The sequence below is a fragment of the Melozone crissalis genome, unplaced genomic scaffold (genome assembly GCF_028551555.1).
Source record: "Melozone crissalis strain CALT ecotype California unplaced genomic scaffold, PUWL_Pcris_2 ptg000005l_1, whole genome shotgun sequence".
NCBI lineage: Eukaryota > Metazoa > Chordata > Aves > Passeriformes > Passerellidae > Melozone > Melozone crissalis.
In genome coordinates, this window is record NW_026535783.1 from 45,842,273 (window position 1) to 45,858,231 (window position 15,959).

The 15,959-nt window shown below is 38.2% G+C and overlaps 1 protein-coding gene across 2 annotated transcripts in view; it reads right to left on the bottom strand.

Annotated features, from left to right (window-relative positions):
• Window positions 1-15,959, bottom strand: part of UHRF2 (ubiquitin like with PHD and ring finger domains 2) — an 81,619-nt gene that overhangs the window by 36,972 nt on the left and 28,688 nt on the right. For both annotated transcript variants that reach the window (XM_054282336.1, XM_054282327.1), the window contains exon 4: window positions 13,117-13,335. In XM_054282336.1, the coding sequence (XP_054138311.1) occupies window positions 13,117-13,335 (219 nt within the window). The remainder of the gene's footprint in view (window positions 1-13,116; window positions 13,336-15,959) is intronic.

A 15,959-nucleotide genomic window follows, 5' to 3' on the forward strand; every position in this document is an offset into this window, starting at 1 on the left:
GCTATGCTCTCCAAATACACAAATTCTCTTAACAAACAATATACAAATCAAAACAAAACCAGATTTAATACCACTTTCTGTATCATATGCAACACTTTGTTTACATTCCTTACATCAATCAGCCTTTATTCTGCTTTTGTAAAGTTTTCAGACAGCAACTCTTTCTGTTCTGCATCAACAAGTCATAGTTAAACAACTTCTTAAAAAACACAATCTTTCAATGTTACAATTCAAAATGCTTATTAGAACTTTAAATATCATCTCCTTAGAAGCAGTTGACTGGAGATTTTATTTTAAACAGATTTGTTTCAAAGGTGACTTTAAAATCTTCCCACATTTAGACAGCATATTACATTGATAATCTCACCAAATTCTGCTAGGTTGTACTGAATTACATAGAGGTTCTATGTAAAATTGGGTTTTTATTGCACACAAGCAAAAAAGCAGAGAGTATTTACAAGATTTTTTCAGAATATTCCACACACATTTGTTTAATCATTAAAATAAAAATACACAGTTACAAAATGGGACAGTATTAGCTCTGCTTTTAATTCAACCTTTCATTTATTACACAAGTATTATAAAGACATGTGGCAGCTTCCACACTAAGCAAAGATTTTATTACTCTCTTTCTATAACACTAGTATTTAAACAACTGCAAAAAATTTAAATTAACATTTTCTAGGCTATGTTGAGGACCATATTCTAATATGGCAAAGGCATCTTTAATGCCTTTGAAAACAAAACACACATTCTCCCAAACCTACAAATCCATACTGTGGACACACATACAAGTCAGGCAGGATATTACTTTTTTAAATGTCAGCCATAGGTGACGTGCTTGATGCATTTACAAAGTAATGTATTATAGCACATGATGCCAGATTCTGAAAGCAGAGAGTTGGACACAGAGAGTCACTCTCCTCCTTAACTGGGGAGCTGTAGGCAGGTGGACATTAGAGTACCTGGGGGAAGAACTGGCCTGAGAGAACAGCCAGCAACCATGTCAGAGGCTCACAACTCTGCGCACATCCCTGCCCCACAACACAGACCACAGCAAGGAGTGGAGCCTGCAGAAGGTCCTGATCCTGCCCCAAACCCGGCCCTGTCCATGGTGCTGCAGAAACGCCCCTAGTGGGGAGAGGAATCCACTGCCACCACCCTAGCTGCTCCCTTCCTGTAGCCAGGACTAAGTCTGTAACTGGCACTATCACAAATGCTCAGAAGGCATCTACAGCTTCCAAATCCAAGTTCAAACACGCAGATGTTAACACCCAAATTTGCATGAAAAACCAGGTAAAAAAATAGATCAATGACCCATAAAACTAACACACCAAAGGCTTCATATGTGAAAAACAAAGATACAAGAGTTGTGCTTGGCATCACAGGACACAGTGAAGCATACTTTTGTGCCTCCCTGAAACACCTATACACTAATGCATGGGCAATGAACAAAGGGGATTACAGAGGTCTGTGTAATTAATGCAGCTCCATGTCCACAGTGAGATCATGGAGACTTGATGGGATAGCTCACATGACTGGTATGCTGTGGCTAATCTGTAAGGGCTCTACAGGAAGAAGAGGCTAGGAAGACTAGGAGCAGCTGTCCCTTATATGAGGGCAGATGAGAAACTAGTCGAGAGCTTACAGATCAAGGTTAGCAGACAGAGCATTAGTGATGCTGTAATGGGTGCCTGATATAGAGAGTAAATCTACAAAGACTCCTTCAGACAACTGGAAAGTTGCCAGGCCCTGTTTTCACAGGGATATTTTCTCAACTGGAAAATGTTTACAGGCCCTGTTCTCACAGGGAAATTGAAGCACCATGGCATCTGCTGGAAGGTCAACAAAGCAGAACACAAACAATAGAGGGAATTTCTGGAAGTGGTAACAACTTCCCGATCATGGAGAAGCAAATTGCTAGACTGATACATACAAACTGTGAAGAACTTGTCATGGGACATTAAATTTGTCTGCAATGATGATGAGATGATGGAGTTCAGAATCCTTGGAGGAAGAGTAAAGTACAAGACAACCTTGAATTTCAGGACAGTAAAATGTAATCTCTGAAGAGATCTACTTGGAAAAATTTTACAAGATACCCTGTAGAGATGGACCCAGTAAATCTAATTGATATTTAAGCATTATCCCAAACTCAAACATGGTCTATCACCATGTGCAGGACATCAAAGGCAACAGGAAGCTGGCAGAAATTAATAGAGAGCTTAGATATAAAAAGGAAATGTGTAAGACATGGAAGCTGGAATGGCTGATCTGGGCCAGGAAGAGGTATCCTATTGTGTAGGTGAAGGGTTGGGAAAGCCAAGGTTACTGTTACTGATTTGAATCAGGGGAGTAAAATTCTAACAGGGCCCCTGATAACAACAAACACAGAAAACTCGAGGTATTCAGCACTTTCTTTGCCTCAAGTATTTACTGCTAAGACCAGTGTTTAAGAACCTGAGGTCCCCAAGAGTAGAAGGAATGGCTGAAGCAAGGAAGACTTAGCCTCAGTGGAAAATTAGGTTATGGAGCATTTACACCAGACATATAGAAGTCCATTGACTTTAACAGGTCATACTTATGAGCTCTGAGGGAGCTGCCTAATGTTTGGATGTGTGTACTCTTAGTCCTGTTACTAAAAAGTGATGGCACCTTCCTGTTAAATAGGAGAGAGCAAATATCATGCCTATCTTCAAGAAGGAAGATTGATGACAGATTGATCAGCTTCAACTTAGTCCCTGGGAAAGTGAATATCAGTTGCCTCTGCTACCAATTTAGATTTGGACAGAAAGGAATTTCACATGTTAAACAAAGAAAAATTCAAGTCCTGCACAAAGGGAATACCAGTACCTGCTGAGTGTCTCCACCTGACTGGAGAGCAGCTTGGTAGAGACAGACCTTGAGGAACATTAAAAAAAAAAAACAAAGCAACAAGCAGCCTATAAACCAGTTATGTGCCCTTGCAAGCAAAGAAGGCCCACTGCTTCTTGGACTACATTAAGAGCAGCATTGCCAGCAGGTAGAGGGAAAGCAATTGCCAATCATGACTCAGCATTAGTTAGGCCAGGTGTAGGCTCCCCAGAGAACACAGACATGGGTTTACAGGAGTGGTTCCAGAAAAGGGATACAAAAATGACAAATAGGCTTGATACAGAAGTGTTTAGTCTAGAGAACAGAAGGGTTATGTGAGGATGTTTCTTCCTATGTGTGTAAACAGGGAGCCAGACTGCTCTAAGTAGCCCTGTCTCAAGATAAGAGGTAAAAATATAAATAAAATGCATTTTATGTGGCAAGAGTGAATTTTCTTTTTACAGTGGATTGTTCAGAAAGTTTGTTGAGTAACCACCCATAACGTTATTAAAAACCCCCACTATGCTTAGTCCTAGACAAACTGCTCTGGCTGATCCTGCTTGAACAATATCAAGAGTTCCTTTCCGTCTTTGAAGTTCCTCTTAAATGTATACATATGTTTCAACATCACTCCTTTATTCTTTTTATTTTCATAATGCTTTGCCCAATATTGCTCATCAGTTCTTCCCACCAAGTTTCCACCACTATAACCACCCGACTGCTTGCCTTTTTGCATTTAAATTTGTTTTCTTCTGTTCTTCCTCTTCTGTTTGGACTTACTTTGCTCAGTAGGAAGAAATTAAACTTCAGAATACTTCTAAATATCACCCCCTTAAAAGCAAGTCAAAAGACTCTGTAGTTCCAAGTCTGCATGTTTACTGAAGAAAGGACACTTACAAATACTGAAGACATAGTTTATGTTCTGGAAAACCAAACAAAACCCTCAAGATGCAAGTCAACCCATTCTTCACCTTCAAAATGTAATTTTACAATTATGGCTAGGACACCCAAAACTTTTGAAATTTTAACACTTTTTACTTATATTTTTTCTGTTTTTGTTAAAGCAATTAATGTTTCAACACATAATTAATTGAAATGTTAAGCTTTTAAATGCAATCCAAAGAATCCATTTTCTGCCCCTCTCCTGAAATTCACTGCATTTTATATATCTCTCTTTTGTCCATTTAGATGAGAGGGTGTGTGTTTTGATCTGAGTGAAATAGTAGGTGGAATATTCTTGATGCATTTTAATTAGTGCTTAGTAAAGGAGAGTAAATGCCTTTCCCCAGTCTTCTACTTATTCTTCTTTTTATACAGCCCAAATACTGCTAATCTTCATTACACACTGCTTGTTCATATTCACCTCGCTTTCTACCAAGACCCACAGATCTCTCTCATCAGAGCTCCTTCCCGGTGAGTACTGCTTCAAGTTCAACCTGCTTCAACCTGGGTTGTGCCTTCCCAGATGGAAGAAATCTCTGTATTTATCCATCTTGACTTTCTTGAGTCTCCTGCCACCCACTCCTCCTCTGCTTGTTCAGGTCTCTCTGCTTAGCAGCACTACCCCTGAATTTCCATCAATTTACTGTCTCTGCAAACTTGGCAAGAGTCCACTGTATTGCCACAAGATACTGAACAGTACAGGTCCTCAGGACACATCCTTGCAATTCCTTGCCTGTCATCATTTCCCAAGTAGCATGTAACTTACTAACCACTATCCTTCAATGTTTTCTTTTTCTAAACCCAGCTGGTTGTCCATCCTCCAGTTTACTACAGGAATCACCAGACTGAGACAGGATAATGGGACACTTGACATTGAATTAAATCATAACTGTTGCTCTGTCCTTGGTGTTGGGGGTTAGGTTTCTCTCTGTTCCATTTAACTTAGGGGTTTTTTCCCCTGCTAGTTGCTAGGAAACACTAACAACTGGGTACTTAAGAAAAACAAAAGAAGTGGTCAAGCTCAGAGGAGGAGGGCATCTGGTCGAACTTCTCTTAGCTGGGAGAACTGGGATGACAAAAGATAGGGCTGGGGCAACTGCTTTCTCTCTCTCTCCCTCTCTCTCTCTCTCTAAGCTTCAGATGAGGACAGTCAGAGCTGCCCTGCTTCTTCTGCTGTGGGGTGAGCCTCTGCTCAGGAGAGCAGCCACTGAACTGAGACCTTATATCACCCACCTCACCAAGAGAGGGACCTGTCACCGTCTGCTCGGGTGCCCGGGATCTTGACTCACCCCTCTCTGCCCTGCTGGGAGCCAAGCTGCCCCTGTCCCGTCCCCGTCACTTCTTCATCACCACTCCGAGCTTTCACTGCACTGTAGCTCTGCACCCCCTGCCCGCCAAGATATCCTGCCGGCCCAGCTTGCTGTTTCTGTAAGTGCTGCTGGGGCACGGGGATCGGCTGCCCCATGGTTTGTGCAGCCAAGCCTCCCCGCCATCCCTGCCCGTCCGGGCCGAGCCGCCATTACTGCGCGCTGCCCGAGCCGCGCCACAGCGCCCCCTGCAGCCGCGGGGAGTCCCCGCACCCGCCCTGCCCGCCGGGAGCCAGCAGCGCCCCTGCTGGCTGCGAGCGGAACTGCACCGGCGGGGAAGGCGCCTGCGGCCCAGAGAGGGCCGGGAGCGGCTCTGGGCTCTGCTGCTGTCAGCGCCGAGCTGCTGCTGCTGTTTGCTCCATCGTACATACTAGTAAAGAACTGTTATTCCTGCTCTCGTATCTTTGCCTGAGAGATCTTTAATTTCAAAATTATAATAATTTGGAGTGAAGGGGTTTACATTTTCCATTCCAAGAGAGGCTCCTGCCCTCCCTTAGCAGACATCTGTTTTTCAAACCAAGACACTTGGCTACAGAGAAAATAGTTCTATCAGAGTAGGCAGATGACTTTGTAAGGCACAATTTGCTCTTATAAAAAAATTTCACCTTGGCTATTCCTAATCATCACAATTTCACCAGCACTTCATGAAAACAGTCCCCTTTCTCCCAAAGACTGAAATAAGGCTGACTAGCCCTCTTTTAAAACAGATGCAGGATTTGCCTTTCTGCAGTTGTCAGGAACAAAAGTCAAAGTGATATTATTAAAAGTAAAATGTTTGTTGACATAAGCTGTGCATTTAACCAGATTTTGATGCATAGGATTTACTCGCTCCTTTTCCTTGGGATGATTTGCCCTCCAAAGTCTTACCCTTTTCACCAGCAGGACTAAAAGGATCTTAAATAATTTGGCTTACTCTTTGGCTCTCTCTGAAAGGCAGACTTGGTTTGCCAATAAAATCCTTGAATTTTAAAAAACAGTATTTCACAGTCCAAAAGACTTAACACCAATTACAAGTATCTAGTTTACTTTCCCTCCATTTTAGGAAACCAACCTGAAACAATCAGTTTCCCCATACTGCTACTTAAGATCAGCCAATATGCAGGGAACTGACACAAAGGACAAATCAGTTACTTGTTATGCTCTCTTTTTAAGAAAAGGAAGTATGCAGATCAAATATATGTTCCATATCAGAAAATAATTAGGGACAAACAAATCTTAAAACAGTAATCCTTCAAATCCTTTCTATTCTTGGGAGCCTCCTGAAGATTTGTCCTCTTTGACGTAGAACAATGAAGCATGCAGGTAAAGAGTGTGAAGGAATAGCTATGATCTGTGTAGAACATGTCCATCACAACTAGTGAGTGTTTGTAAAATAGAAATTTCTGTCCAAAGGCAAAGGAAAAAGAAATAAGAAAAGGATATCTATAAGTCAGCCAAATACTTCTTAAAATGTACACTTTCATAGAATCATAGAACGGTTGGGTTAAAAGGGACCCTAAAATCATCTAGTTCCAATCCCTGGCAAGGGACACTTTCCACTAGGCCAGACTCCTTAGAGCTCCACCCAACCTGGCCTTGAACACTAACAGGGATGGGGTATCCACATCTTCCCTGGGCAACCTGTTCCTATGCCTCACCACCCTCATACTACAAAATTTCTTCCCAATATCTACTCTAAAACAAATATTTCAATTTGAAGGCATTGCCCCTTGTTCTGTCACTACATGCTGTTGTAAAAAGTCTCTCTGGCTTTTTTGAAGGCTCTCTTACGGTACTAGAAGGTTGTAATTAGGTCACACTGAGGCCTTCTCTTCTCCAGGTAGAACAATTCCCCTTCTCCCAGCCTTTCCTAATAGAAGAGGTGTTCCATTCCCCTCAACTATCTTGGCCTCTTCTGGACTTGCTTCAATTGGTCCATGTCCTTTCCATCCCCTGCCAGGAATCTGGATGCAGCCCTGCAGGTGGGGTCTCAGCAGAGCAGAGCAGAGGGGCAGAATCCCCTCCCTGGCCCTGCTGCCCACCCTGCTCTGGATGCAGGCCAGGACACGTGTGGCTCTCTGGGCTGGCAGTGCCCATGGCTGGGTCATGTCCAGCCTCCCATCTACCAGCACCCCAAGTCCTTTTCAGCAAGGCTGAGGCCCATGAGTTCACCCCTAGCCTGTATCAACACCACAAGTTTAATGCCATAGTTGCTGAATCAAGGTACTGTATCTCATAAAGATCTTGCAAAGAGGACAAATCCTACACTGAATGGTTACAGGATTCACTCTACACATGATCTCTTAATGAGTAATTCTCTGTCAGATAATGTTCTTCTGTTTCACATTTGACAGAAAAAATACAGGCTGAATAACAACATTTCTCTAGAACCCAGGATGTCCCAATATCTCCTGGGATATTTGTCCGGCACACCTGAATCATTCACAAAAGGCACGTCACACTACTCAGAAGTCTCACTAATTATATTCTGTCCTTACGTCCATTGAATCTTTTAATTCTTGACTTTTCCTCAAAACTGAAACCACAACTGAAGAAAGGTTAAAAATCTAATCTGGAATTTAGAAGTGAACAGTTTAATGTACAGTAAACTTCATTTCCAAGTTCAAATAGAGAATTACACTCACACACCACTTCAGCTAACATGATTTCTTTTGTCCAACGAGGTAATTAAGTAGTATGCAAAACATTCTGGGTGTCAAGAGTCATTCCTGTTACGAGTTGTGAGATTATTTCCTAAGGCTATGTATCACAAAAAGGGCAAGCTCTAGCCATAGACTCTAGTAAAAGCAGTACAAAGAAATGCTTAAAAAGTTCTAGGCATCACCTCTACAGATTCATCATCAAAAATCCCAGCAGGCTTCTTGGCCACTCAGAATCTATCTTGATTTGAAACAGTCTTGTTGATTCAAGAGGTGTTCTCTTAAGAGGAAAGTGAGAGATATAAATTCACCTTTTTACTAGTTTTGTTGCCTAGAAGAAACTTTCACATCTGTGCAAAAAAACGGTAGGTAAGGTCTTCAGCAATTAGAATTCTTATTACTAGGATACCTGCTGATACAGCATGAAAGTTGAGAAAATGGGTCCAAGTAAATACTGTTATTATTTCACACAGCATCAAAACAATGTCGTCGCACATCAACCAGCAATAGTCAAAGACAATACAATAAAATAAATGAACAAGGATGTTACTTTGGGTAGAAAATAATGTAAGCATTAGTAAGATATAAACCACATTAATGAAAATTCCAGACCTAAAGAAGCACTGTGAGAACTGTACTATTGGGCATCTACCAAATCATGACGACAACTGACATGATGATTATCACAATATATACTGAAAGTGATAGGAAGTATGGTACTGTTATTTTCCAAAGTGTCAAAACAAGGTATAACTACCAATAACTTTCTTTTTAACTAGATAGAAATTGACAGAGGTACAGGAATTCTTGAAATTATAAACAAAAAAACCCTGTGCACAGCTTCTTTCACTCACTATTACAGAATACCTCACTATTTGGTAAAGCATTTAATTTCTGTGCCTTTGCAAAGCTGTAAAAACAAATACATGTATGATTTTTTTAAAAATCAGAAGTTAAATATAAATGGAAAATCTTATCCAAAAGAAGGGAGAAGTTCAAAATAAAATCTGTACAGGTATCAGGTAGCATAAAGATAATTTTAAAATATCATATTGCATTCTGAGACTAAAACATGCTAGATAAGAATAAAAGGAGTAGTAGGATGATAAATATGAATGCATACCATGAAAAGAAAGAGGAAGACAAACAGCAGATCTGGCACGTTACAAGAAAAATACAACAAAAATATTTAAAAATTAAGAGAAAGTAATCTGCAAAAAAATTCCTTTTTGGGAGCAAGGATGTTCATACAAAACCCTGCAGAACTAAAGATGACAAATATGAACATGAACATTTAAGACCATTCTATTACATTCCTTTACAGCTGCATAAGTGAAGACATGAAATTCATTAAACATTCACTCACCTAAAGAAGAAACTTACGTTCACTCTGTATAATTTATATCTACATTCTTACGCACCTCCAAAGGCTTAAGCAAAAAAAAGTCTTGGTTTTGACAGAGTCCTTGCTTGTCCTCAGACTTTCAAATGTTTACTGAGGAAAACTAAGATCTAATTTGGTCTCTATCTTCAATTCTAGGAAGGAGCGAATGCAGAGCATCATTTGATCTACTTTGGTTTGATTTGCTATGGTGAATTTAAACATATCCACTGGCTCCAAGGCTAAATTCTGAACAGTTAGCCTCAAAGACAACATGTCATATTATTCTGGACTACAAACAAGTGTTGTCATTAGGAAATAAAACACTCTCCCCAAAGGGAAAAACAGAGGATATTTAAAACCAGAGATGGAACACCTTGCCAGTTAAAATAAATTCAGAGGAACCACAGATACTCCAAAATAAGAAACTCACATTCAGAGATCCTGAACTGTAAGCATGCACACAGAGTCATGAGAAACCTTAAGCCCTATTCCATGCCCAAAGCACTGCTATTTCCCTAACATTTGCATCTGAGACAAAGAAAATCCTGTTCTATATGTTTTAGACATCCTAAAATTACAAATTTCAGCTGCAATGTGAATGCTATAGAAATGAAAATTAATAAATAAGTGGTCGGTTATTCTGTATAATGATGTTTGCCTCCCCTATTCAGTCTCTCATCCTCTGTTTGGTAAAATTCGCTATTTCATATATATTTTCCAAAAGACGAGTTAATGATGACAGACTGCACAGGAATTTTCCTTTTGGTTATGACTAAGATATGAGTAACAGTAACACCAAACAAATACACATGTCAAAAGGTGCACCTAAAAAAAGTATTCATCCTATGTTCTACTAGCTTCAGAGCATGTCCAAAACCAGAATATTTTTATTTCCTGTGATTATATCAACAGCTTCAGGAAATCTTTGTCAAAAATAGCAAGATCAATAAATTAAACCTTCAAATATGGCATACAAAATTGTTTTATACAAAGCCTCATTGATGGAACACCACAAAGGAAAAAATTCCAAGCAATTATTATATCTGATGCAACCCTAAGACCCTTAGAGTCTCCCCCCTGCCTCCCTTTACTGCCTGCTAAGGTTGTTCTTAACTAGTACACAAAAAACTAGTCATTAGCATACAATCAAATAATCATTAACAGATAATCATAAAAAATTCAAAATAATTTTCACCTTTATTTGAGACAAATAGTTAATGCTAACATAATGTTAAGAACTCATAATCACATATTAATATTATAGACTAGAAATATATTCATTTTATTAGATTAAAATAACAACAACAATTATAATTCAAAACTAAATTAATGTATTTTATATTATTTATATATTCATTAACAATGAAACACTGAGGTTATTTTTTAATTTGCAAATCGACTTGCCTGAAATTCAAAACAATTACTTTTGCATGCTCCTTACACAAATTTATGTACAGTAGGAGACTTGCCTTGTTCATTTACTACTAATTGAGAGGAATGAGTTGGGTTGTACAGGTGATACAGAATTATTCTTTGATAAATTTAAGAAATGTCAGGGCTTGGTTAACTTTACTTTGTGCAACAAGTTGATTATGCATATACAATCTATCCACATTTGTAGGAAACCAGAGTTCTTAATTAGGAAGAATATTCTCTGAAATATGATTCCATCTGAAAAATGGACTTAAATTAATCACTTTAGAATAGGCATTTTTCCACTGTGTTGTTTTCCTCCCAACTCCTTTCAGAAGATGTAAGTGTAAGTATCAGGGGAACCCTATTGTATCAGCCACAGTACTGACAGTATTTGAATTTAGCATCTTCTAGTCTGAAGCATAACTATCAGTTTATTTAGATATAGAAAAGACTACCCTATAGAGTTCCAAGCAGAATTTTTTACTAGCCACCAGGTGCTTCCTTTTGCCAATACAAAACTGTCATAGGTTGGAAATATGGGGTATTCTATTCCTATCTGTTAGAGGTGGGGCAGTTATCTTCTGTTAATTGGGCAGCTTTCTTTATCTCTTCCACAACCAATCCTCCCTCAGGGGGAAATCTTCTGTTAATGGGCCAGTGAGTGTCACTGCATGACTGATAAAACTGCATCATCCCATTGGGAGATGCTCTGCCCAGGGGAAAGAGCCAAGCATTCCTACCTGGATATAATCTGAGATTTGGAACATCACAGACAGCTTTTTCCAGGATTCTCAGAGGAGTAGCTGTCTTCCCCACTGGATTCCCAGAGGAAGACCAGGCCCATCTACACCACCACTGGACCTTCAGAGGAAAACTGCATCCTTCTACAGGATCACTGCTCCAACAGAACCACACCTGTCACTGCAGGAGGACTGCAGCCATCATTTTATCAGCTTGCTACCGACATCCTAACCTGAGTGCCAGGTTCTATTCTTACTCTGTCAGTAGTTTTTTTTTTGTTTGTACTATTATATTTGCATTTCTAGTTTTCCTAGTAAAGAACTGTTATTCCTAGTCCCATATCTTTGCCTGAGAGCCTTTTAATTTCAAAATTATAGCAGTTCAGAGGGAGGGGATTTACAGTTTCCATTTCAGAGGAGGTTCCTGCCTTCCTTAGCAGACATCTGTCTTGTCAAATCAAGACAAAAACATATTTTTATCATCCTATTTTAAACAGATGGGGAAAACTCTGAAAGAATCCATGTAGGCAGTTTTAAATAATGTTATCAACAGACATTTGAACTTGATGTAAACTGTACTCTGGGCAGTTCTATTTTTAGAAGGCCATGAAACCCATCCCTGACTCACCAAATGCCACTAGCACTAAATGCACTACAATGAAAATCTGCATCTCTCCATTGATCCTGTCCTCCATTTCTTAATCTCTTCTCTCTTTCAAGTTAAGAATTCAAAATATTTTCTCTTTTTTTTCTAGGTTTGTATTTCAAGTCTGGGGTTTTTTTGCTTTGCCTACAAAACAAGTCCATGTGCCTGCTCTACTTAATAAAAGATGACTATAATGCACTGAGAGTGTCTAGGAAACTACTATAATTCTAAAATTAAAACCTATCCCCAAAACAGACTTTCATTTACTTGCATGCTTTACTGAGCCAATGTCTTTGCCATTCCCCAGTACTAGATAAGATTGCACTTTTACACAAAATATTGAATTAGACCAGATTCACAGCAACTTCTGTGTGTTTCGCCCATGTTTCACACTAAGAGAGATACAGCATCCTCTTTTCTTGTAAAGAAAACTACAAGGTATGCTAGTAGTCCAATTCATTCTCAGGAAAACATTCCCAGAACAATGGTAACACTCATGAGTAAATGTGGGATGTGCCAACATTAAATCATCTACTGGTCATCTGTTCCATCCCTAAGAAGGCAAAAACACAACTTACTGACATCAATATCTTAAGGATATCTGCAGAAAACACTACTCCTAAAGCACTGTACAGAAGTTTTAAAATGAAATAGTAAAACAAAGCAAAGATATTCAGGTGATCTCAGTCACAATGAAAACTTAACAGCAGCTCCACACTTTACTTATCAGAGGTTATAATACTAAATAAATATTTTATTCTTTAAAAATTTATTTAGCCAGTTTACAGACTTGTTCAAACTGTCAGAGATGACCCATACTCAGTGAGACCTAGGGGTTCCCAATTATCTAAAAAATTACTGGAACTTGCTTTGACCAATCTGAATCACAAATAATACATAAAAACCTTTATGGTTGCCTCTGGCAATCTCCTGAAAAATAAAAATTCTGACTTACAGTTAAGTCTGCACCTTGTAAAAACCATGCACTGTAATTCTGTAATTCACACAGCTGTGGAATCAAAGTACAACATTAAAATTAATCTAGTGGTGACTAGCAGATAAAAAAACTAAACCAAATACATTTCATATGATATGTAGAGATTTTCTGAGTTGGTCAAGCAAATCTTACCCCAGCAGAATTTTAGCATGAACCTCTTTGTTAGTCCTTGAGATTTCTCTCAAAGAGGTAATTTCTGCATCAAACCAAAATCCTCTTTCTTCTGGTGTCTCAACATTGTAGTTAACCATCACCACATCACCCACTTTTAGCTCACTCCACTTCAGAATGGTTCTTGCTCGGGGTCGAAGATTAACTGTGTCCATTTCTATTATGCCATTTTCTGGGTACCTTGAAAAGCAAAACCAACAACACCAATGATTATGACTATGGCAACAGTAAAAAGAAAGTCACAGACAACTTTATTCAGAAGTAAAAGTTTTTAAATGTTCTTTGGGCACACAAAAACCATAAAATCCGACTTATTATCCTTTTAAAAATATGGCTTTCCTCTAAATACAAACTAAGAATTTGTTTTATCTCAGATGGGAAAAATAGCTTCCATGAGTTTTTAAAAAAAATCAGTAAATGTATATGCACTTCTCAATAATTTAGTGTTATTTGACAGCACTCTAACTAAAATCCCAATGCAGGAAGGAAATTTGAGATGCTTTTTAAATTTGAGATGCTTTTCATTTTAACTACAGTTAGTAGTTTTCATTACAACTTTTCATGAAAACTACAGTTTTCCTATATTCCTCTGAATAAGGCAACTATTACTTGATACTAGAGCCTGTATTTGCACGTGTGCTGGAAAAATAGCAGAATATAGACAGGATCAAAATACTAATTGCAAAAAAAAAAAAAAAAGAAAGAAAAAGAAGCTAGCCTGTAACAAAAAGTTAAAAGACGCTAAAGTGAAGTTCCTTTTTCATATCGTGTTTAGGCAGATAATCTCCCACCACTTAGCTAGTACTACATGAGTTCATGGAACAAATTTAACAGGGAAAATGAAATTAGTCTATCGCAAATAAACAGGTGCTATTAAAATTATCCCTTCTTAACAAACAATGCTGACGATGATGTATCTGAAATTATATTTTCATCATGAAATTACTGGCACTTTAACAAGAGTGCTCACAATTAAATTAATACACCTTTATCAAACCACGTTGTTAAATATTAATGGCAATATCCTACTCTTACTAATAAAAGTCTGGCTCTACCACTTTACAACATGCTTCCCCCTATAGTAAACAAGAATATTTCAAGGTCTTGGGAAAATTGCACTTTGCAACTTACTAGTAGTAAGCTGTACTAGTAGTAAGTGGTACTAAAACAACTGTCATTAGGAGCATAAGAATGACAGAGTATAGCCAGAAATCTACTCCTGAACAGTTGACTGAAAGCCCACCAGTGAAACTGGACACATTTAAAACTGATTCATTTTGCTTGTTTTATGCCTTCTATTGAAACTAACACACCAGTTTGCTACTACTGATGTGGGGGGCTGGGGGAACAGGGGAGATTTACTGATAGTTTTGGTTAATGAAGCATGAATGGCAAGACTTTAAGAGTGGGTGTACCTTCCAATAAACTAATGGCTAAGTAAAAGAACATATCTCTAACTACTTAAAAAGTTAAATACAAAGCCTGTTTTTACACCAACATTTTTATAACCCTAATTATAAAATTCCTCACAACAGAAGTTACATCATACAAAGACTGTGATCAAGTCATTATCAAAACAATCGTTTCATACAATGTAACTCTCCACATTTCCTAAGGTTTTTTTCCCATATTGTTTCCAAATTCAGCGCATACTGAAAAGCTAACATTTGAGGTTTTGCCTTTATGCCATCCAACTTTCACCAACAGAATTATCATATTGTTCTACCATATTAATTATTAATATTTTAACTGTTATATCCACAAAAACCATGATTGATTCACCTACACATAATAAGAAAAGAGCAAAAAACAGCTATAGAGATCGTGCCTACTTTATTGAATGCCTAAATAACATCACATTATTGTACAACAGGCTACTGAAATCTTAAAGACAGCTAAGTTTGACCTACTAATCAGTTCCAAAAGTTTTACAGTAAACCCTTCCTAAAGGTTGAGAAGACAGCAAGTAGAACATAGCAAATACTCAGTTTACTTGAACTCTGAAACCAAAACATTGCCTAAACATCAGGAAACAAGAGGAGATTGATCAAAACCAGACACCATTTATGTATACAGTGAAATAATCAAATAAGAAATACATATGGAATCATAAATATACCAAATAAACATTTTAGAAGTTCCTATTTCACTATTCAAAAAAAATTAACATATTTGACTTACAAGAGTTGACATTCACAAAAACTTAATCTTGATCTGAAAAATCTATTCTTTTCTGAAAGTAAAATGTCTTCAGCTTCTGTTTTTCCTGGGCGAGCTTTGGACAAGGGTTTTTCCCTAAATTAAGATTCCTGTTGTCTTTCTCACCACTATAGAACTCAGAACAGATCCTTCCGATTGTACTGATGTGGAAAGACTGTCATAATTAACAATGTCTCCACCTTTGTTCTTGGAAGTAATTAATGAAAAAACCCAAGCAAAAATATTGCCTGTCAGTTATCAAAAGACACTCCCCCCCAATCCCCTTTTATAAACAGAAACTGTTTTCCAAAGAAGAAAAGGAAGGCTGACTCTCCACTGAGAGCATTTTCCCTCTAATCAGTGGGTCAAAACACAAAGTAACAAACTTTAGAAAAAAACAGATGTCTTTTGCCACATTTTACTTTTCTTTTGCAAAGGGTTACAGATATTGAATGTTTTTACTGCTGTGCACAAGGAGAAATGTTTTCATGGTTGCTGATGAATGCTACTAGCTATTTAACCCTTCATATTGGTCCATAACTGATACCACAGGCAAAACAGCAAAAGCAGTACTTGCCACAAGTTTTTGAGTTAGGCTAAAAATT